Source organism: Physeter macrocephalus, chromosome 14 (assembly GCF_002837175.3).
Source record: "Physeter macrocephalus isolate SW-GA chromosome 14, ASM283717v5, whole genome shotgun sequence".
Classification (NCBI taxonomy): domain Eukaryota; kingdom Metazoa; phylum Chordata; class Mammalia; order Artiodactyla; family Physeteridae; genus Physeter; species Physeter macrocephalus.
In genome coordinates, this window is record NC_041227.1 from 43,340,515 (window position 1) to 43,352,719 (window position 12,205).

Here is a 12,205-nt window from a genome sequence, read left to right on the forward strand (position 1 = left end):
GTCTCCATAACTAGGAAAAAGACAATTTGATAGCTAATAAGGGCAAAGGATAAAAATCAGAAATTCACAGCAGAGGAGATACAAATGGCCAGCACACATCTTAAAAGAGACTCAACCTAACAGGCCAGGAAACACATTAAGGCAGCACAGAGACATCAGTGCTTGGGTACAAGCCCCGGAGGTGATGGTTCTGTTCAGAGGTACTGGGGACACCCAGACATGAACTCGGCCAGAACTTTCTTGAGGGTAAAGAGCACGTTTTATTCTTTTGAAATAACAGTCTTCTAGACAGCAAAATCTCTTAAGAGAAAATAACGGAATTCTCAAGCAACACATAAAGCAATATATAAACCAAAGAAACAGAAGTGAATTTTAAAAAATGAAGAAAAGCAGAAAAGTATCAAAGTCATTAAAATATCTGCAAAATAGTTGTATTTAATGGTCTTAAATATTTGTGGCATAAATGCTGACTTAATGCTTTGTGGAAGACTCAGAAAAAGCAAAATACACAGAAAAACCTACCACTCACCCCAAAGCCCTGAAGGCCGCTGGATCCAGGTGGACCGGCCGCCGGTCCCGGTTAAAGCTGAGCTGGGGCTTCCACTGCCGCCCGTTGCTGGATTTCTCCCAGTCGCCAGGTTTCAGTACCGGTGCAGGTTTTCTAATCATTTGAAAATACAAAATTTAGTTATAGGGATGAGCTTCGTTTATACAAAATAAACCTAGAGAGTTTTATAAATGCATTGTTCTTTACCTTGCTCCCGGAAGCATTACGGCTTTAAAAATGTAATCTTCAGCAAACTGTGGGTCTTTAAAATTAATACTAGAAGAGAACAATACACAATTTAATGATTATACTGGATTAGCCTCGCTTAACTACTATCATGTAAACTCAGGTACTTTTCACCTTTATTTTATTTAATTTTTTTTAAGTTTTTTTTTTTTTTGGCCACGCTGCGTGGCTTGCAGGATCTCAGTTCCCCCACCAGGGATTGAACCTGGGCCCCGGCAGTGGAAGCCTGGAATCGTAACCACTAGGCCACCAGGGAACTAGGTACTTTTGACCTTTAAACAGAATAACTAAAATTCAAAAGTGTTCTCCAAAAATGATCTTAGTCACTGGATTTTGCCAAATTGCCAAATGACTAAACATCTTCCTCACCAAACTGCCACTAATTTCCAGGATGGCCCTCGTGTAACTTTCTGTGCAAGAGTCATGTTCAAGCTAATTGTGAGTAATCACAGAGAAATAACAGACATTGCGTGCCCAACTCTTGAGAAATTCCAGTATAATATCAGAGACAGGTCCAAGAGGTTTGCAACAACAAAAAATAAAAAAACACCTTTCATTTTGTTCAGTCCATTGCAAAGACCCTCCCCTCTGGCATCTTACAGAAGATCAGCTCTTGTTACAAGAAAGATGCAAACAACAACAGAAACATTTGCAAAATCAAAAAAAAAAAAAAAAAAAGAACACAAATAATCCATAGGGGAAAAAACACAAAACCTCCCAGTTGGAAGCCTGTATCCTGGTCTACTAATGTGTGTTTCTGTGATAATGTAACAGTCACCATTTGAACACTACACGAAAGCTGTACATTCAGACTAACAAGCTGGGCCAAACTGCGTGTGTGTGCGTGTGTGTGTGTGTGTGTGTGCACGCGCGCCTGGTTTATACTTAAGGATGCTCTTAACAACAGTATTCATAATGTTGAAAAACTGTAAAACCTAAGTGTATGGACAATAGTGGACTGGTTAAATAAACTATGGTTCTTTCTAAAAACGGTATGCTCAATTGATATTTTTTAAAACGTAGTAACAAAATACTTAATGACATGGGAAAAGTACACATGCAATAGACTAGACACACATTCACCAAAAGGTTATTTGTACACTCAACCATTTCCTTTCCTTCTTTGTGCTTTTTTATATTCTCCAAAGATCCTCCAAAGATTACAGATTACAGTTGCAATCAGTGAAAAAAGGTTTTATTGAACTGGCTGACATTTTAGATAGCTAACTTTTTTTTCCTCTTCAAATACTGCCACTTACAATAATTAGGGCCCATCTGTTATAGAGAAATTTTCGTTGCAGTAGGATTTAACTGTATATTTTAAGTACACAAAAATAGTTTCATTTATAATAAAGATGCTATAAGCTCAAGAACAGCTGAACAACACTTCATTTATTCAATCTGTTCCTCTTACAGACTCACGTTTCACCACAACTGTCTTTATCTCAGACGTTCTCTATTCCAGATGGCTTAGGGCAGGGCCAGGCACGACAGGCAGTATGAAAGGTTTAAGAGGGTGAAAGAGATAGGTAGGTATCTGGGTCTGTTAGGGCTTTGCAGATACATAGTAAAGAGAGAAAACTGGGGACTTCACTGGCTGTCCAGTGGTTAGGACTCCGAGCTTCTAATGCAGGGGGCACAGGTTCGATCCCTGGTCGGGGAACTAAGATCTCACAAGCCACGTAGCGTGGCAAAAAAAAAAAAAAAGAGAGAGAGAGAGAGAAATCTGGTGATAAAGCAAGACTTGCAACTAAAGTATCTCAAAATAGTTCTCTTAGCGTCACCAGGCCTTTTCGGCAGTTTACCAAACAAATTTTCAGAGTGCCCACTGCATACACAGTCTCACAGTGGGAGCAGGGGCACAAACACGGGCACAAGCACGGAGCCTGCCTCCCCTTCTAATAGGGGAAATAGATAGAAAAGGTTTAATAACAGTTTAATAAGGAAGAAAGTGGAAAAGGCAACAACAGGCACAGGAAAGACGCTGAATCAAAGCATGTGAGTGCACATGCCTTCCACACACACGCCCTTGTGAGTGTGGGCTAAATGCATGTATGTATGGGGGAGGGGGGCCTTTCACCTGGGACCAAGGAAAACAGCACCCAACAGGCTATGGTTGAAGGTGGGACAGGACTGGCTGCAGGATGGAACAGACATGGAAAGGGGTAGCTCCGTTTAATTGGAGCAGCCTTCTCAATGGGTGGGGATCTGGGAGAAAAGTAACAAGCCCTACAAAAAATGATTTGAGAGACTACATACCTTCTCAGTTCTCCCAAGGAAGATACATAACCAGTGCCATTCTAAAGGCACAGGATACAAACTGGTTCATTACATGCAGCAAATGCTTTAAGTTCTCAAGACTTAATTCTCAGGTGGGACCCCAGTTGAGAAGGGCTGGACTGGAATGAAAAAGTATGTGAACAGAAGTGGGCAGTAAGACGGCCTGGTTGAACTGGAATGTCATGAAGGGCTTGTTCTGACCACAACGTAAGGCCACTTCAAGTTGTCAAGAGAGTAAAAGTAATCCAAGATGCAATTCAGAAAGAACCACCCGGCCACACTGCATTAGAAAGATGGGGCGAGAACCAAAAGGAGGTCACAGTCCTAGCCTAGGGAATGCTGGGCGAGCTAAAGAAATGGAAGGGCTGGAGCTGGAAGGAAGATCATGCTTAGGTGAGAGCTCTAGGGGAACACCTGCAAGGCACGCACAGAAAGAGCTGAAACTAAGAAGTGAAAGAAACAGCCAAGTAACAAGCTCCCACGGAGAAGAGAATCCCAGGTCATAGGGATAATCTCTCTCAAAAGACAACGGTTACAAGAGGTTTAATAAGAGAGCTGAAGCTAATGTTTGAGAAAACAAATCCATTTATTCATCAAATATGTGCAGTTTATTATATGTCAATTATTCCTCAATAAAACTTTTAAAAATTCCATTATTCGTGTTCATGCTCTGAAAGGGAAAAAATTTCCATGCTGATAAGAAAACAATCTCCAAGATCTCTCCCACTTCCCCTCAGAACCACACTCAACAGAGTGATCTTATACTTAATATGGTTCAAGCCACTGGGAGACAGAAAAGGAGTATTTAAAAATAAGTTTGGAGGTCCCCCACTGAAGGGACAAGGGACACTACTTATGATCTGAAAGATTAAAGCGTTCTTTCCCCTTGGATCTTTGAGAACAATTTGAAGACTTATTCCCTCCTAGAAAGAGTTACGCTTTTACTGGTTGTGAGATTTTTTTGTATGTTAATTTGTTCCCCAAAATATATACTAAGAACTATTATGTTTCTAGAAATTAAAGTAACAACAGAAGCTAAATCACAACTCTACTGTACTTTTTTCCAATGTGATTAACATCAGCCACAACTTAAACTTCCTAAAAGTAAAACAGACTTAGGCAGGGACCCATTAGGCAAAGGCCCAAAGGGTAACTTTTTATTTGGATCCAAACTTTCAAAATGCCTTTGTTTTTTTTTTCTTTCAGGTTAATGTAATTCAAATTTTTATAGGTAGAGCATTAAAAATAATGGAAAAAAATTCCATTTTACTAAAATATATAAGTAAAAATAATGGGGAAAAAAATATAGGTTACTCTGAGAAATTCCCACCATTAGAAACAAGAGGCATTAATTGTGGAGAGTTAACTGCGGAGGGAAAGCAGTAACATAGAGATAAAAGTCAGAAGCACCCTCAGGGAGGAGACGAGTTAACAGAACAACCTCTGGACCCAACAGGCTTCCCGGCTAAGGTCAGAGAATGGTGCGTAGATTCATATTGTTTCATCTAACTGGTGAACAGGGGAGGGGGTTTAACCACTCCCTCAAGGTGGAACAGCGCCAACTCAGCCAGCATAAGCTTCTACCCTCCAGACCAGCTCCGACGAGGGCTTGTACAGTAGATCCCCTCCTTGGTAGGTAACCTCCCTATTATTTTAATCATTTAATTGTCTTCATAAACACACTAAGGACAATATAAATTAAAAATTTTAAACCTAAGCAGAGTTGTAAAGTAAGGAAACTGAACAGTGCTTTTATTTTTATCACAAGTAGCACTTTAGACACTAGATGTAAGAAGAAAATATTGCAGCAAAGTCTAAATAGAAAAAAAACAGAATGCACAACACCTTTTCCAATTCCATTCACTTTAAGAATTATCCTTAGAAACGCTATTTAAGTACTACTATTGTTTGAGAGTGCTTGCACACATCACAAAGAAAGCAGAAAACTCCAGAAATCTTTTCATTTTTACCTTTCCCTGATACATTCCATTATTAATGCTCAATCAGCAAACCACTGCAAACTGTTCACGATTCATATGCTTGACATTTTAAAGCACTTAAAGAGTTTATAGGACTTAACAATGTCTCTTCTGACATCCTATCAGAAGAGGTTAACCAGTTGTGTCCTACGAAGTATTACAGGCAGTGAAAGGTAAACCCTCCCAAGTGTTCCCAACCATCAAGTCTGTTACTGATTCTGTGTCCTCCACTTCTTCAGGTTTTGGATCTCAAGTTACCTGCTTGCCAACCATGAGTCTTACAAACACGGCAGTAATGGTCATTACATTAAAAATCTATCTTCACGTACGTCCACATTTTAAAAACATCTCCTTGAAGACAGGAAACATTCTATCCCTTGCCTGATCCAGCCAAAAGTGAACACAGAACGTTTGAGAAGCAGTCCTCTGAAGAAGTAAGTCTGGGCTCTTAGAAGCCTCTGGCAAACACGGGTTCCAACACTATGAACAGCCAAGCTTTTACATGGGTTTAGAAGGATGCCAGGTGCCATGAGAGAAAAACAGAAATCTGACAATGCTTCTAATGAAAACATCTCTAAAGATTACATAAACCAGATTACCTTTGAGAAGAGAAGCAAAGCAATGAAGGGTAGGCAAAGGGAAGAGCATTCCAAGCACTGGGAGGAAGGCACAGAGATGAGTGGGACACGGAAGGGACCAGCCTGGAGAGCAAGGAGGAGGCGTCCCTGAGGAGCTGTGGGGACTCAGGCACAGAGCACGGCTCCACCAAATTATGGCAGGAACCAAAGATCGCCGAGGGGTGGCAGTGTTTAAGAAAGATGAGACAACAGATTCAGTGGGAAGGAAGGTGGCATAAAAAAGAATCAGCTGGGAGAGCACTACGGTAATCCAGGAGGAGAGAGTACAGAACAGGCTCACTGGGAAAAGCCAGATATGAAAAATAACTGGGAAGAAAAAAATATTCCAGAGCAGTGGTGTAGGTACAAAGAGTCGTGTAAAGTGAGAAGCCAAAGCTCCTAAGTCTGGGCATCTGGGGGAACACGAGGTCGAGGGACAGAACGGAGAGATGGGAAAGGAGGTGTGTGAGGGGCGCAGAACAAAGCAGCCAGTGTGGACACAGAGTCCAAGGTGAGACCAAGGGGGTGTGCGTGCATCTACTCCTCCAGATGGATAGAAAATTGTGCTGCTACACCAGGAAGATAACTTTTTGTAATTTAAAAATCACATACAGGTTTTATATATTTAAATTTGACAAAGAATTATTCTAAACTACTATGCTAAGCAAATTACAATGGTGGAGGAAGAGCAGAATGAGGAAAATTCAGGGAGATAGCTCAGTCCTGTTCAAAGTTAAACTGCTACTATGTTAAACGATTTATGGAATCAGAATTGGAAAAAAAAATCCTAGCGAACAGCTGATTGTATTCTCTAAGAATCCTTCTATGAACTTAAGACACTTCAATAACTTCTAAAATATACTTTCTCAATACTACAGATCAGACCTAACACGATGGGAAGAATCTACCTAAAGTCAATGTGAGGGAACAACTTCTCAAGCATGGAATGAAATACCAGATGCGTGCAAACAGAGAAGGGGGAAAATATCAAGAGTCAAAACAGACAGAAATAACTGGCAGCTGACTCTGGAGGCTACCTTTTCAGATTTTTTGTTTATAAAGAAAAAAAAAAACCACTGGGATACACAAGAAACCCTGAAACAAACACACGCAAAACTACAGTAAACTGCATCTCAGCCTCAACATGACCCCTCAGAGAAAACACTGAAAATCACCTCATACGGTAAGAGTTAACACTTTGGTCTTTCACGAATCTCTAGGAAATCAACTAAGTCAATTTTATTATGAAGTTATATTCAATATATACCTGAATATACAGCTGAATCTGAGATTTCTTTTATAAATTAATAAATCTTGTGAAAATAGTGGATACCAAACAACACCAAAGGCCATTTCAGGCTCAGAAATCACCACCACCATATCATCATACAAACAAAAACTCCAGGATCTGTCAAGTTTGTAACTCTTCCTTTGGGCAAGTCTCTATCCCAATTAGATAGTTAAGAAGAAATAACTATTTTTAGAGGGCTGTGAAGGAAGACCCTTGAGAACATGCTGAGAAATTGAGGAGCACAGCAAACAGAGAGGACAGGTGGGAGTAACTGGCCTGAAGCTCGGCTGGGAGCCAAAGACCCCAGGGGTTAATACACAGAGTCCACACTGGCTCTGCTGCAGCCAGACTGTTTGTGGTGGGCACAGCAGCTTGGCTTACGGTTCTGAATCCCACCCTTAACAAAAGAGCCCACAGACAAAGAGCCAGGACAAATTATGTGCAAAGATAAACAAAAATTGTGGGTAGAGATAAATAAAGGCAACTAATTTAGGAAGATTTTCCAAATTCACAACGGTTTTCTTTAAGTAAAAGCCTCTCTAGAATGGCAGTTGCTATCTAAATCCATGAAAAAGAGGAAAATAAACATGCTTATATGTCACAATGAGAAATCTAAGTAAAATCCAAAATATTCCCTGAGAATGAGAGAAATAATAACGTGTGGGAAAGGAGTATTCAGGAACAGCTTTTACAAAATCCTTGAATTACTAGAATATTTGCCCTACTCTCATCTAAAGACTGAAGAAAACAACAACATAAACCCTGCCATCAAGATTAGTAATTACATACAACAACAGTTACACAAATGAGTAGTAAGTTTGTTGATTTTTATCTAAATAGCTATATTATATTTTACATACTCAGTAAAAAATGCTGTCACCACTGAAGAAATGAAGTATAAGTTTTCCAGATAGCAGAAATTAGCCCCTTAAGTTTATAAATGTTGATAAAAAAATTCCACAAATTCATTCTATCTCATCTTAACCAAAATAAAGTGTATTAACAGTTTTGTTTTTAAACTCTGCAGGGCCACGACTATAAATGTAATAAATAGTCTTACAATACGGTGAAGCTGTGTGGGCCTCTGGGGTGAAGAGGTCTGTTTGCACATACACAGCAAACTACTCCTGGAAACTCCTACTTTCTACCTCCCACTTTTCTAATCCAGGAAGAATTAGAGGTTGTTAGGGGAAACCAGAAAGCAGAGAAGCAAGCTTGTTAAATCAGTAACCTTAACAATATACATAATTTAAAGTCAAGAGGCTCTACTCGGAGGTCTGCAACACAGGGACTCTCCGATCTCAAAGCACTGCTGGAATAAAAGCTACCATTTCCCAGTGAACCAGTCTTCTTAAACTTATTTGCAAGTTCAGAGCTGCATTCTGGGCAAATGTCAGCAGTTTGGGGAAACTTACCTGATCGCAGCGTTCTGTGTCAGATCCCTTAACATGGGAACAGGAGAACATACTGTTCTAAAAAGAAACAAGAGAAGAACCATATATTTGTGAATTGTAACCTTTTGGATAGTGGAAGCAAGATGTTGCTATGTTTCTGAGGAATCATTAAACTGCACCAGCAAAACAATATAATTGTATATATCTTTTAAAAAGGGCCTTGTCTTCCTTGCCTGTAATCTCACTAACAGAAAACAATTATGGGCAACGGGCTTTTATCAGAATTTGTAAAGAATAACTACAAACCAACAAGGGGGAGGTGGGGGGACAGATAACAGAAAAACAGAACAGGTATTTCATAAATGAGGAAAACCAAATAGTTAAGAGATATACCATACGGCATTCAATTTCATTAGTAATCAGAGAAATACAACTGTCAACCACAAGATCCCAACAAGCATCCACCAAATTGACAAAAAATTAAGGTCGTGACAATCCCAAGAGTTTACAAGAACATAGAGCAATGGGATCTCTCACAAACTGGCACAGATTATAAAATAGTGTAATCACTTTGGAAAACCCCCTGATACTATCTAGAAAAGATGAAGATACACATATTTTATGACCTGCAATTCTATTCCTGGATCTATATACCCTTGAGCAGCAGTTCTCAAACTCTGATCTCAGAGCCCCTTTATACTCTCAACAATTGAGGACCCCAAATAACTTCTGTTTATGTTGGTTATATCTGTCAATATTTACCTATTAAAAATTAAAACTAAGAAATTTTTTAAACACTAATTTAAAAATACTAATAAACCTATTATTGAAAACCTAATAAGACAATTTAGTAATAAACCTACCATTAATTTATATAACATTTTTATGAAAAAACCACTTTATTTTACAAAGCAAAACAAAAACAAATGAGAAGAATGTTACTGTTTTAACTTTCTTTAATACATGGCTTAGTATCTATCTTAATAGCTGGATTCTGTTATCCGCTTCTGATTCAATCTCTTGAGATATCACACTACATTTAGCCTCTGGAAAACTCCACCATACACTCAAAGGGAGGAAAAGAGTGAGAAAGGCAAACAGCATCATAACACCTTAGTATTATTATGAAAATAGTTTTGATCTTGCGGATTGCCCCAAGAGCTGGGCTTTTGACCCCAAGTCTTTTTTTTAGTCCAGGGGTATTCTGTTGTTGTTTTGTTTTCTCACTACTTTCTCATTATTACTAGAAAATGAAACATTTAGGCAACAAAGTAAAAATGCTAACTATACATCCTCCCAATCGCTTCAATTATATACAATGAATGCTTACTGATCTGGAAGAATGGCTTCTTCATCCAAAGAAAACTTTCCTTGAATCCCATGACATAGTTCAGGTGGTACATCCACTGACTGTGGAAAAACACAGCCCTGATTATACACCCAAAAGAATGGAAAGCAGGGACTAAAACATATGCTTGCTCGTCAGCGTTCACAGGAGTAACATTCCTAACAGCTAAAAGGTGGAAACCACTGAAGTTCCCATCAACAGATGAGTGGATAAACAAAATGTAGTGTATACACACAATGGAATATTATTCAACCATAAAAGGAAGGAAATTCTGACACAAGATGGCTGAACCTTGAAAAATTATGCTAAGTGAAGTGAGCCAGATACAAGAGGACAAATACTACTATATGATGTGACTTATGTGAGGTATCAAGATTAGGCAAATTCACAGAGTCAGAAAGAAGAGATGTTACCAGAGGCTGGGAGGAGGGGAGGATGGAGAGGCAGTGTTTCATGTTGTTTAATGGGTACAGAGTTTCTGACTGGGAAGATGAAGAAGTTCTGGAAACGGACAGTTGGTGGTAGTTGCACAACTTTGTAGATGGTCTTAATGCCACAGAATTATACACTTAAAAATGCTTAAAATGGTAAATCATGTTTATATTTTACCAAATTTAAAAAAGGTATTCCTGATTAATTAACTAGGTATTCCTGATTAATTAACCAAATAAATATACTGTTTAAAAACACTTCATGATGGAAGGGAGACCGTACCTCTGTGGAACCTGTCTTGTACAGCTCTAAAAGGAAGTCGTGCAGTGGGTGATGTTTCCCCACAAATAAGACATCGCCTCCAAGACTGTTTCTTCTAGCTGGGGGGAAAGTAGGAAAAGAATAAAGATCAAACAATTATATTTGCAAGAGCAATTTTTATGACAACAAAATTAAAAGATGCATCTAAATTTTAAAAACTTAAAGTTTGTGAAAAATAATTTAACAATAATAGGTCTAAATAGGTGATATGTCTCTGCAGAAGAAAAAAAAACTTTTGACGACAAGGTTTCAAAAATCAATGACTATCAAAAAAAAATTACTAAAATATACCTGAATTATTATGGGATTGCAAGATAAGGGTCAGAGTTTTCTTATTTATACAGAACTCAATTTCTTATTATAAGAAATAAACATTCCCTGAGGAAACACAAATTGTATCATCTGAGAACAAAAATTATCCTAAGGATGGCTGATGGAGATATTATTTCTATAGGTTTGTTACACTGGTATTAAATAAATTTTCCAATTGAGCCCAGCCTTGCAATTTCCCAATATTTTAACTGTCAGTATTAATGACAAAATCCCACTTTTTGTGAAAAATAACATTTCAAGTTAACACTCTGAGAGCAAATGCTTTTGACTCACCTTAACCTTCAAGCAAAGTTATTGTTATTTGGGGGGTAGGGGAGGAGGAAGTGAAGAAGGGAGATGGAGGAAATCTAATACTTATAACTTAAAAGTTTCATTTAATTACTATTCAATTTACAGATAATAAATTTTAAGAAACAAATTTAACTTTTGTTACAAAGAAGTAAAATCAATGATTTATGCTCCCTTTGTGAAAAATTCACAAATGAAAAAAAGGTCTAATTTTATAAGGAAACGTGAAGTCTGTGTCCCACAGACTCACTGCTGCCTGAGTGGGGCGTTGGCCTTACTCTCTTCGGGGGTGAGGTCCGGGTACACCTCTTCCAGGGCAGCTCGCAGTCTTCGCTCATCCACGAACGGCAACAGAGCCACACCTGGGGACATAAACGCACACCAACCACCCAGCTATTAGTGTCACCTAAATTCCAACTGGTCCAAATGAACATTTCTACTAGAATATCCCTGCTAATATAAAAACATTTGGGAACTGAACTCTGATCTTTAGCCAAAATTCAAATGTAGAAGAAAAAATTCCAAATTTCCCACCCTTAAAATCGCTCATATGGAAAACCATGTTTGATCTTAACTCTGTGATAATAAAGTTTTTAAATTAAATGAACAAGTGGCCACCTAGACACCAGCCTCTCTCTGTTCTCGCCCTCCTTACTAGATGCCCTCAGGCAAACCAGTCAATCTCCCAAAGGCTTAGGTTCATCCTTTCATCTTTTTAGGACCTTGGTTTCTTCTTTTGTACAGAAATCATTCAACAAAAATACTCAGAAGTTCTGTTTAACTAGAATACTTGAAATGACTCTTGCAGCTCTAAAACTGCATAATATTCTATTATATTTTAAGACCTAATAATTAACTTATATACACAAAAATTTTAGACACTTGTTTGCTTAAATTAACTTTAGGGGCGGGTAGGATAGATGATTATTTTCAGGCTGAAAATTGTCCCCTGGAGTGTGCTAGAATTGAGATCATTGCTTTATCTGGAACCATGTGCATAATCTTCAAAGAAACACACGAGTAATACAATATCTATTACTAGAAAAATATATGAAGTTATTGAAGCATAATAAGTGCTGCTGTATACAGTACAAATAGTATTTTGGCCAAATAAAAATTTTAAGATAAA

At 38.3% G+C, this 12,205-nt stretch overlaps 1 protein-coding gene across 1 annotated transcript in view; it reads right to left on the bottom strand.

Moving 5' to 3' along the window:
- The window catches only part of XRN2 (5'-3' exoribonuclease 2), a 78,805-nt gene that overhangs the window by 20,128 nt on the left and 46,472 nt on the right, over positions 1-12,205 (bottom strand). Inside the window, exons 21-26 of the mRNA XM_007122992.4 lie at positions 11,355-11,438; positions 10,417-10,514; positions 9,685-9,764; positions 8,376-8,432; positions 755-823; positions 530-661 (exon numbers count right to left, since the gene is read on the bottom strand). Coding sequence (XP_007123054.1) covers positions 530-661; positions 755-823; positions 8,376-8,432; positions 9,685-9,764; positions 10,417-10,514; positions 11,355-11,438 — 520 coding nt within the window. The remainder of the gene's footprint in view (positions 1-529; positions 662-754; positions 824-8,375; positions 8,433-9,684; positions 9,765-10,416; positions 10,515-11,354; positions 11,439-12,205) is intronic.